The 13,600-nt window shown below is 42.9% G+C and overlaps 1 protein-coding gene across 1 annotated transcript in view; it reads left to right on the top strand.

Annotated features, from left to right (window-relative positions):
• Positions 1-13,600, top strand: part of adgrd2 (adhesion G protein-coupled receptor D2) — a 152,905-nt gene that overhangs the window by 75,113 nt on the left and 64,192 nt on the right. Inside the window, exons 2-4 of the mRNA XM_072240666.1 lie at positions 2,064-2,680; positions 3,442-3,513; positions 11,129-11,197. Of these exons, the coding sequence (XP_072096767.1) occupies positions 2,064-2,680; positions 3,442-3,513; positions 11,129-11,197 (758 nt within the window). The remainder of the gene's footprint in view (positions 1-2,063; positions 2,681-3,441; positions 3,514-11,128; positions 11,198-13,600) is intronic.

Here is a 13,600-nt window from a genome sequence, read left to right on the forward strand (position 1 = left end):
TTGTGTTCACTTTTGGTCACCAAATTACAGGAAGGATATAAATAAGGTTGAAAGAGTGCAGAGAAGGTTTACAAGGATGTTGCCGGGACTTGAGAAACTCAGTTATGGAGAAAGGTTGAATAGGTTAGGACTTTATTCCCTGGAGCGTAGAAGAATGAGGGGAGATTTGATAGAGGTATATAAAATTATGATGGGTATAGATAGAGTGAATGCAAGCAGGCTTTTTCCACTGAGGCAAGGGGAGAAAAAAACCAGAGGACATGGGTTAAGAGTGAGGGGGGAAAAGTTTAAAGGGAACATTGGGGGGGCTTCTTCACACAGAGAGTGGTGGGAGTATGGAATGAGCTGCCAGACGAGGTGGTAAATGCGGGTTCTTTTTTAACATTTAAGAATAAATTGGACAGATACATGGATGGGAGGTGTATGGAGGGATATGGTCTATGTGCAGGTCAGTGGGACTAGGCAGAAAATGGTTCGGCACAGCCAAGAAGGGCCAAAGGGCCTGTTTCTGTGCTGTAGTTTCTATGGATCTATGGTTCATCTTTCTGTCTGTTAATATGGTCTTCATTTTTTGGAAAGCTTCTTTCGCCATTGCTTTTCTGTATTTGATATCTGTGTCGCACCTGCCATCACTTGTTATTAGGCTGCCAAGATATCTGAATTTGTTGACTTGTTTGATGTTTGTATTTCAATCTTGATCACATTGTGGGATCTTTGTCTTTCTGGAGATGACCATGCTTTCTGTCTTCTTGGTGTTGATTGAGAGGCCTCTGCGATTACTTTCTGCTGCCACGATAGTGAGTAGTTCTTGAAGTTTTGTTTCTGAGTCAGATATTAGTACAATGTCATCAGCATATCTGATGTTATTTATATTATGGCCTCCAACTGTGAATCCTTTGATGTCTTTGATACTTCTCAAGATATTTTCACTATACAGGTTGAATAAGTCTGGCAAAAAGACACAACGTTGCCTGACTCCTCTCATGATATTCACATACTCACTCACTTCTCCTATTCTGATGGATGCTGTCTGGTCCCAGTATAAGTTTCTTAAGAAATCTATATCTTTCCCATCTATGTCAAGATCTTGAAGCATTTCCAGAAGATCTTGCTGTCTGACAGTGTCAAAAGCTTTTGTACAGTCAATGAAACATAGGTAGATGTCTTTTTGTACCTGGATGGCTTGTTCACAGATCATCCGTAGCATGAAAATTGCATTTCTGGTTCCATTGTTTTACACAAAGCCGCATTGTTCTTTACTGATTGCTGGTTTTATACAGCGTCTTGCTCTCATCATGATTACTCTGAGAATAATTTGCCACGTGGCTCATCAGGCTTACTGTACGATGTAACTCACATTCTGTTGCTCCCTCTTTCTTTGGAAGTGTGATGAACACTGATTTACTTAAATCATCAGGTATCCTTTAGGTCGGTGACTAGAACTGCACACAATTCTCCAAGCAACACACACAAAATGCTGGAGGAACTCAGCAGGCCAAGCAGCTTCTATGGAAAGGAGTACAGTCGACATTTCAGGCCGAAACCCTTCCTAGATGCTGCCTGACCTGCTGAGTTCCCCCAGCATTTTCTGTGTGTTGCTCGCATTTCCAGCATCTGCAGATTTTGTCTTGTTTGAGACACAATACTCCAAAGAAAGCAACACCAACAACTTCAGAGAAACATCCCAACTCCTGTACTCAGTACTTTAGTTAATTTTATTTTGAGATACAGCAGGGAACAGGCCCTTCTGGCCCCTTAAAATTCACTGCCCAGCAACCCTTGATTTAAACCTAGCCTAATCACGGGGCCATTTACAACGACCAATTAACCTTCTAACCGTTACGTCTTTGTAGTGTGGGAAAAAATCGGAACATCCGAAGATAATCCATGCATTCCACAGGGAAGAGGTACAAACTCCTTACAGACAATGTCAGAATCGATGAACTCTGAGCTCTGTTGCCCCGAGCTGTGATAGTGTTGCGCTAATCGTGGAGCCCATGGGAGTACATTGCAATGGATAGTGTGTAAATTCTAATGGGATTTGTTTTGCATATTTCTCTCAGGTGTCTCGGTGTTGATATTTCCAAACAAAACGGATACCAAATACGCCAAACTTCTTAGCGTGCTGCCCTCGCTGTCAGCTATCACAGTCTGTGCAAACATTCAGTGCGATGACCAGGCAAACGCCATTGCTACCGTGTTCTCCTACGCTGTGCCAACGTTCATGAACGAATTTCAGCTGAGAGCTCGCATCAATGACACCGGATTCATCCAGCTGGCGCTGATAGTACACGGACACCACACACCTTACCAGACGGTGTTAAAGAACGACGGACAGTGGCACCACATTTGCGTGACGTGGCGAACAGAGGAAGGCGCTTGGTCTTTCTATGCCGACGGGCACATTGTGAGCTCTGGACAGAGATACTACAGCTCTCAGGTTCTTGCTGGGAATGGAGTGTTTATTATTGGCCAGGATCAAGATTCGCTGGGAGGTACCTTCAAACAAAGCGAGGCTTTCAGTGGCAACATCACGGGCCTGAATATCTGGTCAGGGGTCCTGGACAGGAGCCAGATCGCAGCCGCCAGCGGGTGCTCCCTCCCACACCAGCGCCTCATCTACCAGTGGAGCCTGTCCAACTTGGAGATTGAACACACGGTGGAAATAAAGAAAGCTCAAGTGAATTGTTCAGGTAAGCGAGTGGCTGGATATTACTAATGTACGCTTGAGGGAAAGTTCGATTGCAGAAAATGGGTTTCCAAGATGGCGCCAAGCTGCGACCTCTATTGAGGCCATAACTTAGTCGTAGCCACTTTTTATTGTTTTCTGAGGTCCATAGGGATAACTTGGGGCCAGATTAGGGTTTAGGGACAAGTGGGAAGGATGAACGGGGCTTGTTTTGCTGTTGTTTGTTGTGTTCTGTGTTGTTGTGCTAATCATTGTGGACATGGTATGTTGGTGCTGAAGTGTGTGGTGACATTTGCAGGCTGCCCCCCAGCACACCCTCAGCTGTGTTGGTTGTTAACACAAATGACACTTTTCACTGTACATTTCAATATGCATGCAATAAATAAATCTGAATCTGTAAGTGTCTTTGAAAAGCCTCAACCACTTTCTCTGACAGCTCGTTCCACACACGTTCCATTCTTTGTGTTGCCCCTCCTGTTCATGTTAAACCTTCTCCCCACCTGACTCTTACTTTAAACCTGTGCCCCCTGGTGCTTGATTTCCCCAACTCTGGGGAAAAGGCAGTTTGCACTCACCCTCTCTATGCCGGTGGTCAGCCGAGCGATTCCCTGAACTTTATAAAAACTGTAGGAATGAAGTGTGAAGTGCTGCCTCACCAGGTGGATGAAAGCCAAGCCAGAACTGCTCTTCCCTCTGTAAGTCTGGGTCAGGATGAAAGTTCACAGATGACCCTGACCATTGTTTCCCTGCAGCTACACTCGGGTCAGCACGGTGCCTCGGCTACCAGCACAGCACTTTGCTGTGCCAGTGACCGGCTTCTCTCTGTAAGGAGTTCGTTCGTTCTCCCTGTGAATGGGTGCTCCAGTTTCCTCCCACAGTCCAAAGATGTACAGGTTAGGGTTAATAAGTTGTGGGCATGTACAGGTTAGGGTTAGTAAGTTGTGGGTGTGCTAAATTGGCTCCGGAACCATGGTGACACTTGCGGGCCGCCCCCAGCACATCCTCACACTGTGTTGGTCGTTGATGCAGACAGCACATTTCTCTGTAGGCTTCACACACACCTGCTGAAGGAACTCAGCAGGTCAGGCAGCATCTATGGAAAGGAATAAACAGTCACATTTCAAGCCGAGATCCAGCAATCCTGATCAGCAGCATCCATCGTCAGAGATCCCCGCCTCCCAGGCCAAGCTCTCTTCTGGCTGCTACCATCAGTTAGAAGGTACCAGAGCCTCAGAACTCGCACCACTAGATAGAAGAACAGTTCAACGATCAGGCTCCTGAACAAAAGGGGATAGCTACACTCACTTGCTCATCCCTTGAGATGTTCCCACAAGCAATGCATGAACCTTGACTTCTCTAACTTCTGCTAATGCCCCACCTCCCCCTCGTACCTCAACCGTTATTTATTTATATAAACACATTCTTTCTCTCTCTCTCCTTTTTCTCCCTCTGTCCCTCTGACTATACCCCTTGCCCATCCTCTGGGTTCCCCCCCCTTTCCTTCTTCCTGGGCCTCCTGTTCCATGATCCTCTCATATCCCCTTTGCCAATCACCTGTCCAGCTCTTGGCTCCATCCCTCCCCCTCCTGTCTTCTCCTTTCATTTTGGATCTCCCCTTCCCCCTCCCACTTTCAAATCTCTTACTAGCTCTTCCTTCAGTTAGTCCTGACAAAGGGTCTCGGCCCGAAACATCGACTGTACCTCTTCCTAGAGATGCTGCCTGGCCTGCTGCGTTCACCAGCAACTTTGATGTGTGTTGCTTGAATTTCCAGCATCTGCAGAATTCCTCGTGTTTGCATCTCACTTTAAGAGCTCTTTATCTCATTATCTCACGTTCTCATCATTTATTGCTATTTATTTATATTTGCATTTGCACAGTCTGTTGTCTTCTGCACTCTGGTTGATCTTTCATTGATCCTGCTATAGTCGCTATTTTATAGATTTGCCGTATGCCTGCAGGAAAATGAATCTCAGGATTATAGAATGTGACATATATATGTAGTTTGATAATAAGTTTATTTTACTTTGATGTTGTTCTAAACTTTGTAAACATCTTGCAGTACAGTAAAATAAAGATCGACACACATGACTAAAGTTAGAAACTGAAATATTACAAACAAGTTGTAAAAATAAAAATGAAAGATACTATATTACAAATAATGATCCAGGGAATTTAGAGTCCACATTCATGGGATTAGACTTTACTCTCAGAGAGAATATTCACAGTAAATATGGTTTGGCACGTCAAAGGTTACAGAGAGAAGGTAGAAGAATAGGGTTGAGAAGGATAATAAATCAGCCATGATGGAATGGCAGAGCAGACTCAATGGGCCAAATGGCCTAATTTGGCTCCTATGTCTTCTGGTCATATGATACACTGCAAACAAACTACGTTACATCTCATTCAGAAGCTGAGACAATTAATTTCAGATTTTGTTTTAACAGACTAGATTATAAAACTGGAATGTCTCATTGACTCTCTGGTTTTGTTCAAAGGGGTTGTATAGCGGAGGGCCCCAGGGAACAACATGCAGGACCTGGCTACAGGAACTGGATTCCTGTGTTTACTACCCATGTCTGCTGTAGAGGTGGCGATCAAATTTCCTCCAATACAGCCTCATTCAGCGACATCCGCAGGGTTGCACTGATCACAACTCCAGACTTTTACATCGGGGTACAAAGGGGTTCAGAGCAAAAGTGATCAGATTCAAGAAACTTATTCCCAACTAAATTGAATTAATCTTCCAACATATCACATTAATTTCAAAGCTCAAAGCCCAAAGTAAATTTATTATCCAAGTACATACAGTATATGTCACCATATACAACTCTGAGATTCATTTTCTTATGGGCGTATTTAATAAAGCTATAGATTAATAACCATAACAGAATCAATGAAAGACTGCCAACTAGGGTGTTCAACCAAACTGCAGAAGACAACAAATAGTGCAAATAGAAAAAATAATATTAATAATAAGTAAATAAGGAAGGCAAGAAGGCAAGAAGGTCATTTCAGGGACGAACTGGAAAATTTGTCTAGGTCTACAAAAACCCCTGGCACTGGAGACTGAAACATCAAGACAGCAGGTGGTGTGAGCTGCTGTTTGTGAAGGCCTCTGTATTCGAGCAAACTCCCTCTCTCTCTCTCATTCTGCTGGAGAGTGAGAGCCTGTTGGTCCTGAAGCTGGGGGACTTGGAGAAGTGACAAGAAAGATTGTAAATTGGAACAGTGAGTGGCTGGTCCCCATTTTTGTTGCTGCAGGGTGACCTCTCTCTCCCTCAGTGAGGGCAGGGGGAGAGAGCCTTTTTGAGACACCAACATGCTGGGTTATGGACTGCAGTTTTTGATGGACTCTAGATCAGGGTCTCTTTGGGGGGCTTTTGCTATTACTTGCAAGGTGGGGGGTGATGGTGTTTCTCCTGGCACAAGTGGGGGAGGGAAAAGGGGGAAGGAGGAGTGGGCTTTGGAGTTCTAATGTTTCTATTATTCATTCTATGGGATTTCTTGTTTTGTGGGTGTCTGTGAAGAGTAAGAATTTGAGGTTGTATAATGTATGCATTCTCTGATATTAAATTAGAACATTTAGGAACACAAGAACATAAGAAATAGGAACAGGAGTAGGCCACCTGGCCCATCGAGCCTGCCCCGCCATTCAATAAGATCATGGCTGATCTGTTCGTAAACTCAGCTCCATCTACCTGCCTTTTCCTCATAACCCTTAATTCCCTTACTACGTAAAAACCTACCTAACTGTTTCTTAAGTATATTTAGTGAGGAAGCCTCAACTGCTTCCCAGGGCAGAGAATTCCACAGATTCACCACTCTCTGGGAAAAACAGTTTCTCTTCATTCCGGCCCGAAACGTTGACTAATTGTTTCCACGGATGCTGCCCGACTTGCTGAGTTCCTCCAGCGTGTTGTGAGTGTTGCTTTGACCCCAGCATCTGCAGAGTATTTTGTGTTTACGATTCTCCTCATCTCCGTCCTAAATCTTCTCCCCTGAATCTTGAGGCAATGTCCCCTAGTTCTAGTCTCACCTACCAATGGAAACAATTTTCCTACTTCTATCTTATCTATTCCTTTCAAAATTTTGTATGTTTCTATAAGATCACCTCATTCTTTTGAACTCCAGAGACTATAGTCCCAGGCGACTCAATCTCTCCTCATAGGTTAACCCCTTCATCCCCAGAATCAACCTGGTGAACCTGGTCTGCACTGCCTCCAAAGCCAGTATATCTTTCCTCAAGTATGGAGGCCAGAACTGCACACAGTACTCCAGGTGCAGCCTCACCAGTACCCTGTATAGTTGCAGCATGACCTCCCTGCTCTTGAATTCAATTCCTCTAGCAATGAAGGCCAACATTTCGTTTGCCTTCTTAATAACCTGTTTTACCTGCAAGCCAACTCTTTATGATTCATGAACAAGCACTCCCAAGTCCGTCTGCACAACAGCATGCTGCAATTTTTCACCATTTAAATAATAATCTGCTCTTCTATTATTCCTTCCAAAGTGGATGATCTTGTATTTACTAATGTTGCATTCCATCTGCCCACTCACTTAACCTATCTATATCCCTCTGCAGACTCTCCACCTCCTCTGTACAATTTGCTTTTCCACTCAGTGTAGTGTCATCAGCAAATTTTGCTACGCTACACTCAGTCCCCTCTTCCAAATCATCAATGTAAATGGTAAACAGCTGCGGGCCCAGCACCGACCCCTGTGGCACCCCACTCACCACTGACTGCCAACCGGAGAAACACCCATTTATACCAACTCTCTGCCTTCTATTGGTTAACTAATCCACTATCCATGCCAATACACTTCCTCCGACTCCATGCATCCATATCTTATTTATAAGTCTCTTGTGCAGCACCTTATCGAACGCCTTCTGGAAATCCAAGTATACGACATCCACCTGTTCCCCTCTATCTACTGTACTCATTATGTCCTCAAAGAACTCCGGTAAGTTTGTCAAACAGGACCTGCCCTTTCTAAATCCATGCTGCATCTGTCTAATGAAACCGCTCCTTTCTAAATGTTTCATTATTTCTTCCTTAATGACATCTTCAAGCATTTTCCTAACCACAGGCATTAAGCTAACTGACCTATAGTTGCCTGTCTTTTGCCTACATCCTTTTTTAAAAAGTGGCGTGACATTTGCTGTCTTCCAATCCACCAGGACCTGCCCAGAGTCTAGAGAGTTTTGATAAATGATTACCAACACATCTACTCTAACCTCCGCTAATTCCTTCAGCACCCTGGGAAGCATCTCATCAGGACCAGGCCCTCTAGTTTGCTCATCACTATCTCTTTAGTGACAGTGATTTTATCAAGGTCCTCACTTCCCATTTTGTCCATAACATCCTTCTTTGGCATATTAGGCATGTCCTCCATCGTGAAGGCCAACACAAAACAGTCGTTCAATGCCTCAGCCATTTCCTTATCACCCAATATCAATTTCCCCTTCTCATCTTCCAAGGGACCTACATTGACTTTAGCCACCCTCTTCTGCTTTATATATTTATAAAAACTTTTGCTATCTGTTTTTATATTTTGTGCTAATTTACTTTCATACACTATCTTCCCTTTCCTTATTTCTTGTTTAGTTGTTCTCAGTTGCTTTTTAAAGTTTTCCCAATCCTCCAGTTTCCCACTACTCTCTGCGACTTTGTACACATGAGCTTTTAATTTGATACTATCTTTTATTTCCTTAGTTATCCAAGGCTGGCTCTCCCCACACTTACAGTCCTTACTTTTGACTGGAATATACTTTTGTTGAGCACTGTGAAAAATCTCCTTGGAAGTATTCCACTGTTCCTCAACTGTCATACCAAGTAGCCTGTGCTCCCAATCCACATTAGCCAACTCCTCCCTCATCCTGTTGTAGTCTCCCTTGTTCAAGCATAGTACACTAGTTTTAGATCTAACTATTTCATCCTCCATCTGAATGCGAAATTCAATCATACTGTGATCACTCCTTCAAGAGGATCCCTGACTACAAGACCATTGATCTTACCTGTCTCGTTGCACAGGACTAGATCTAAGATAGCATTTTTCCTTGTAGGTTCACTAACATGCTGCTCAAGAAAGCCATCATGGATGCATTCTATGAAGTCCTCCTCAAGACTTCCTTGACCAACCTGGTTCACCCAATCTATGTGGAAGTTAAAATCCCCCATGACAACCGCCATTCCGTTCTTACAAGCCTCAGTAATTTCTTAGTTAATCGTCTCTGCCACTGCAATATTTTTATTAGGTGGCCTATAGACAACACCCACCAGTGATTTTTTCCCTTTACTATTCTTAATCTCTGCACAGATGGACTCAACATTCTTTTCCGCAGATCTTATATCGTCTCTCACAATCGCCCGATCTCATCTCTAATCAAGAGCACCACCCCACCTCCTCTGCCTTCCTGCCTATCTTTCCATATTACCTGATACCCTTGGATATTTAATTCCCTGTCATCTCCACCTTGCAACCAGGTTTCTGTAATGGCCACTAAATCATATGCCTTGGTACTGATCTGTGCCACAAGTTCACTAAACTTGTTTCTAATACTCTGGGCATTTAGAAAAAGTGCCCTTATACTCATTTGAATCATTTAAACCATAAGCAATAAATATCAAGAACATGAGATGAAGACTCCTTGAATGTGAGTCCATTGGTTGTGGGAACATTTCAATGATGGGCCAAGTGAAGTTGAATGAAGTTATTTCCTTTGTTCAAGAGCATGATGATTGAGGGGTAGTAACTGTTCCTGAGCCTGGAGGTATGAGCCCTGAGACTCTGTACCTCCTTCCCAATGGCAGCAGTGAGAAGTGAGCATGGCCTGGATGGTTGGGCTCCCTGATAACGGATGCTGCTCTCCTCTGACAGCATTTCAATGTGAATGTGTTCAATGGTGGAAAGGGCTTTACCCGTGATGTGCTGGGCCGTAACCACTACTTTTTCAGTATTTTCCGCTAAAGGATATTGGTGTTTCCATACCAAGTGGTGAAGCAGCCAGTCAATATTCTCTCCACTACACAGCTATGGAAGTTTGTTGAAGTTTTAGATGTCATGCCAAATCTCCACAAGCTCCTAAGGAAGTAGAGGCACTGCCGTGCTTTTCCATAATTGCACTTGTACTGGTCCCAGGACAGATGCTCCAAAATAATAACACTTAAGTATTTAAAGTTGCTGACCTTCTCCACCTCTGTAATCAGCTCCTTGCTCTTACTGATATTAGGTAAGAGGTTGTGGTGACACCACTCCGCCAGATTTTCAATCTCCCTCCTAGATGCTGATTCATTCTTCTTGCTCATGAGGTTATTAAGGGTCCAAAGCCCGGGACCTGTGATTCAGAGATATGACAATGCGGAAATTTAATTAGACAAATCTGGAATTAAGAATAGTGTAAGTAACTGTATTACTTTCAGAATATATCTAATTCACACGGGTCCCCCAGAGGAGGACATTTGCTGTCCTCATCCTGTCTGGCCCACATGATCTCAAGAACCAGTAATCTGGTTGACTCTTACCCAGAACGTTTCTACAGATGCACCATGGAGAGCATTCTGATGGGTCTGGTATGGAGGGGCCACTGGTCAAGATCAGAAAAATCTGCCGAGGGTTGTTAATTCAGCGGGCTCTGTCATGGGCACTAGCCTTGCCACCATCAAGGATATCTTCAAAGGTGAATGCCTCGAGAAAGCAGCATCCATCTTGAAGGAGCCTCACCACGCAGGACCGGCCCTCAACTCATTACTACCATCAGGGAGAAGGTACAGGAGCCTCAAGACTGACACCCTGTGTTTTAGGAACAGCTGAAATGGCTAACACGAGAGGGCACAGTTTTAAGGTGCTTGGAAGTAGGTACAGAGATGTCACGGGTAAGTTTTTTTACACAGAGAGTAGTGAGAGCATGGAATGGGCTGCCGGCGATGGTGGTGGAGGCAGCTACGATAGGGCCTTTTAAGAGATTCCTGGATAGGTACATGGAGCTTAGAAAAATAGAGGGCTATGGGTAACCCTAGGTAATTTCTAAAAAAAGTACATGTTTGGCCCAACATTGTGGGCCAAAGGGCCTGTATTGTGCTGAAGGTTTTCTATGTTTCTATGTAGCTTCTTCCCTTCTACCATCAGATTTCTGAATAGTCCATGATTCCACGAATACTACCTTATGAATTTGTCCTGTTTTATTTACTATAGTGCAAATAAGTATTTATATTTTATATTTTATATGGTAAGTTTTTTGTGTATTGCATGTACTTCCACCACAAAACAACATATTTCATAACTAACTGCAGGTGAGTGATAGTAAATCTGATTCTGATCCACCCCCTTAATTAATGGGCAACAAAATTCCAGCGTTGCACCTACACTCACATCGGATTAACAGAAAGAATGTCGTCATTTCGGTGTCATTTACTAACAATTGTGTTGTTTTATTGCAGTCACCAGTGCTAGCTCAGCAGAATGCCAGAGCTTTGACGCTGTCTCTGGAGCTAGAAGCAAGCACGACTGTGAGGTTTCTCTCCCTTTCCTCTGTCAGTTCAACAAAGGTTAGTTCAATGAAACACAGTTAAAACTCTCACAGCCTTCAGATCTGTACAAACTATTGTCCAATCAAGAATCTCTTTCATTACAGATATATATCGGAAATTGAAGGAGTTTGAGTCAGAGCCAACGAGCTTATTCAAGACTAAATTGAACAACTTTTCCAGTAATGTCACCGTAAGTTCTTTTTCATTTTTATAGCTAAGTGTGTCAGATATTTAAGCAGTTTTTCTTATCCCAAGATATATTGTGGTGGAACAGTAGAGTAGTAGTTAGTGTAATGCTATTATGAAGTCAAAGTCAAAAGTCAATGTAAATTGATTACCAAAGTACATATATATCACCATATACAAACCTGAGATTTGTTTCCTTGCAGGAACATAAAGAAATATAATAACATTTATGAAAAACTATACATAAACAGACTGACAAACAACTATTGTATACACACACACACACACACACGCGCGCGCACGTGCACGGTATATAGGTACAATGGATTCTGGTTAATTGGGCCAGCTGCTTATTTGGGACAACTCTTAAAGAACAAAAACTGATCAAGAAAATACCCAGGATTCCCTTTGTTTATTTGGGACACTATGCCACTTAATTGGGACAAGAGTCTGTTGCCAAACAGTTTCTAACCACTGTCAGTTGCATGCACTTGAGTGGCTGTCAGATGCCACACCATGATCAGAGTGAATAGTTTTTAAGTAGCATCAGTTGCACGAGTTTGAGTTCAAAAAGCAGTGATTTCGTCACTGACAGTTGGCGATAAATAAGCAGTAAGACAGTTCAGAACTATTTTGATCACTGCAGTTTCAAGCTTTCAGGCTTGGAGATGCCAGAAATAGCCAGAAGCAAAAATGAAACAATTTCACTACCTCAACAGGCTAGGAACTATGAAGAATTTGAGGATATTGACAATCATCTTGAAAGTTGCAATGAAAATAAAGATATGGAGGATGCAACAGTTTTTAACTAGCGTCGCTCACGTGAACTTATGTGACCATTAGAAGCTACGTCGTGCTTAACGTCAGCTGCATATTCTTTGGTTATGTTATTCATTTGGTCTCACGGACACTAAATTCAAAAAACAATGATTTTTGACACTGCTTTATGCAGGAAGGCAATGATGACAGCCCATTATCTGCACGAGGTGTCTGCACTGATTTGGTTCGTTTGCAGTCAATCAAGAGAACACAGCAGTGTACACTGGATGAATTGCTCTGTCAAAAACTATTAGGGACCAATGCACAGTTTTATGGTACTGTAGTAGCACTGGTACTGTTCTGATTTGTTCCGTATTTCATTTAAAAACATAATTTGTTGCTCAGTTAAATGGCAATTTGTCTTTTTTACACCTTTTAAACTATTTCGATGAAAGTTTGGCTAATTGGGCAGCCACTTGTTTGGGCCAAAATTTACTGATCCCAACGTGTGCAAATTAACTGGAATCCACTGTGCTACCTTGAGATTCATTTTCTTGCAGGCATTTATGGAAAAATAAAACAATACAATAAAATTATGAAAAACTACATAAACAAAGACTGACAAATAACCAATGTGCAAAGGAAAACGAATTGTGTAAATTATGTATATAATTTTATTAGATGAGAAATTGTACAAATTATTATAAGTATATATTTTTCTATATAAGGTGTTTGTATGCTCCCTCCGTGACTGCATGGATTTCCTCAAGGTCTTTCAGTTTCCTCCCACATTCCAAAAACGTAAGCTTTCGGGTTAGGGAGTTGTGGGCATGCTGCATTGGTGCCAGAGGCGTGGCGACACTTGCAGGGTGCCCAGCACAACTGGCGCAAATGGTGCATTTCGCAGCATATTTCAATGTACACGTCAATGTACATGTGACAAATGAAGCTAATCTATATCTTTACAATAGAACAATTCATGTCACCACGATAACGTAGCAGTTAGCAGGACGCTATTTCAGCTTGGGGCGTGCTGGAGTTTGGAGTTCAATTTTGGCACCGTCTGTAAGGAAGTGTGTATGTCCTCCCTGTGAATGTATAGGTTTCCTCCTGGTGCTCTGGTTTCCTCCCAAATCCAAAGATGTACCTGTTAGTATTTTAATGATTATTGTGAATTACTCTGTGACAAGGCTAGGGTTAAATCGGTGGGTTGCTGGGTGGTGTGCTCACTGGGCTGAAAGGACCTGTTCTACACTCTCTCTCTCTAAATAATAAAATATAAAGTTCCTATTCAGAATGTAACTGCTGGACTGACTGACTCGGTGGGGGTAAACACCCACGATTCTGCAGATGCTGTTTCTTGGAAGAAGTCTCCAACTCTGAGAGAGGCATTCGATGAGTCCTTGTTGACATCTAGTCTGCTCAGATCATAAGGGT

The sequence above is a fragment of the Mobula birostris genome, chromosome 22 (genome assembly GCF_030028105.1).
Source record: "Mobula birostris isolate sMobBir1 chromosome 22, sMobBir1.hap1, whole genome shotgun sequence".
In the NCBI taxonomy this organism is placed as follows: Eukaryota; Metazoa; Chordata; class Chondrichthyes; order Myliobatiformes; family Myliobatidae; genus Mobula; species Mobula birostris.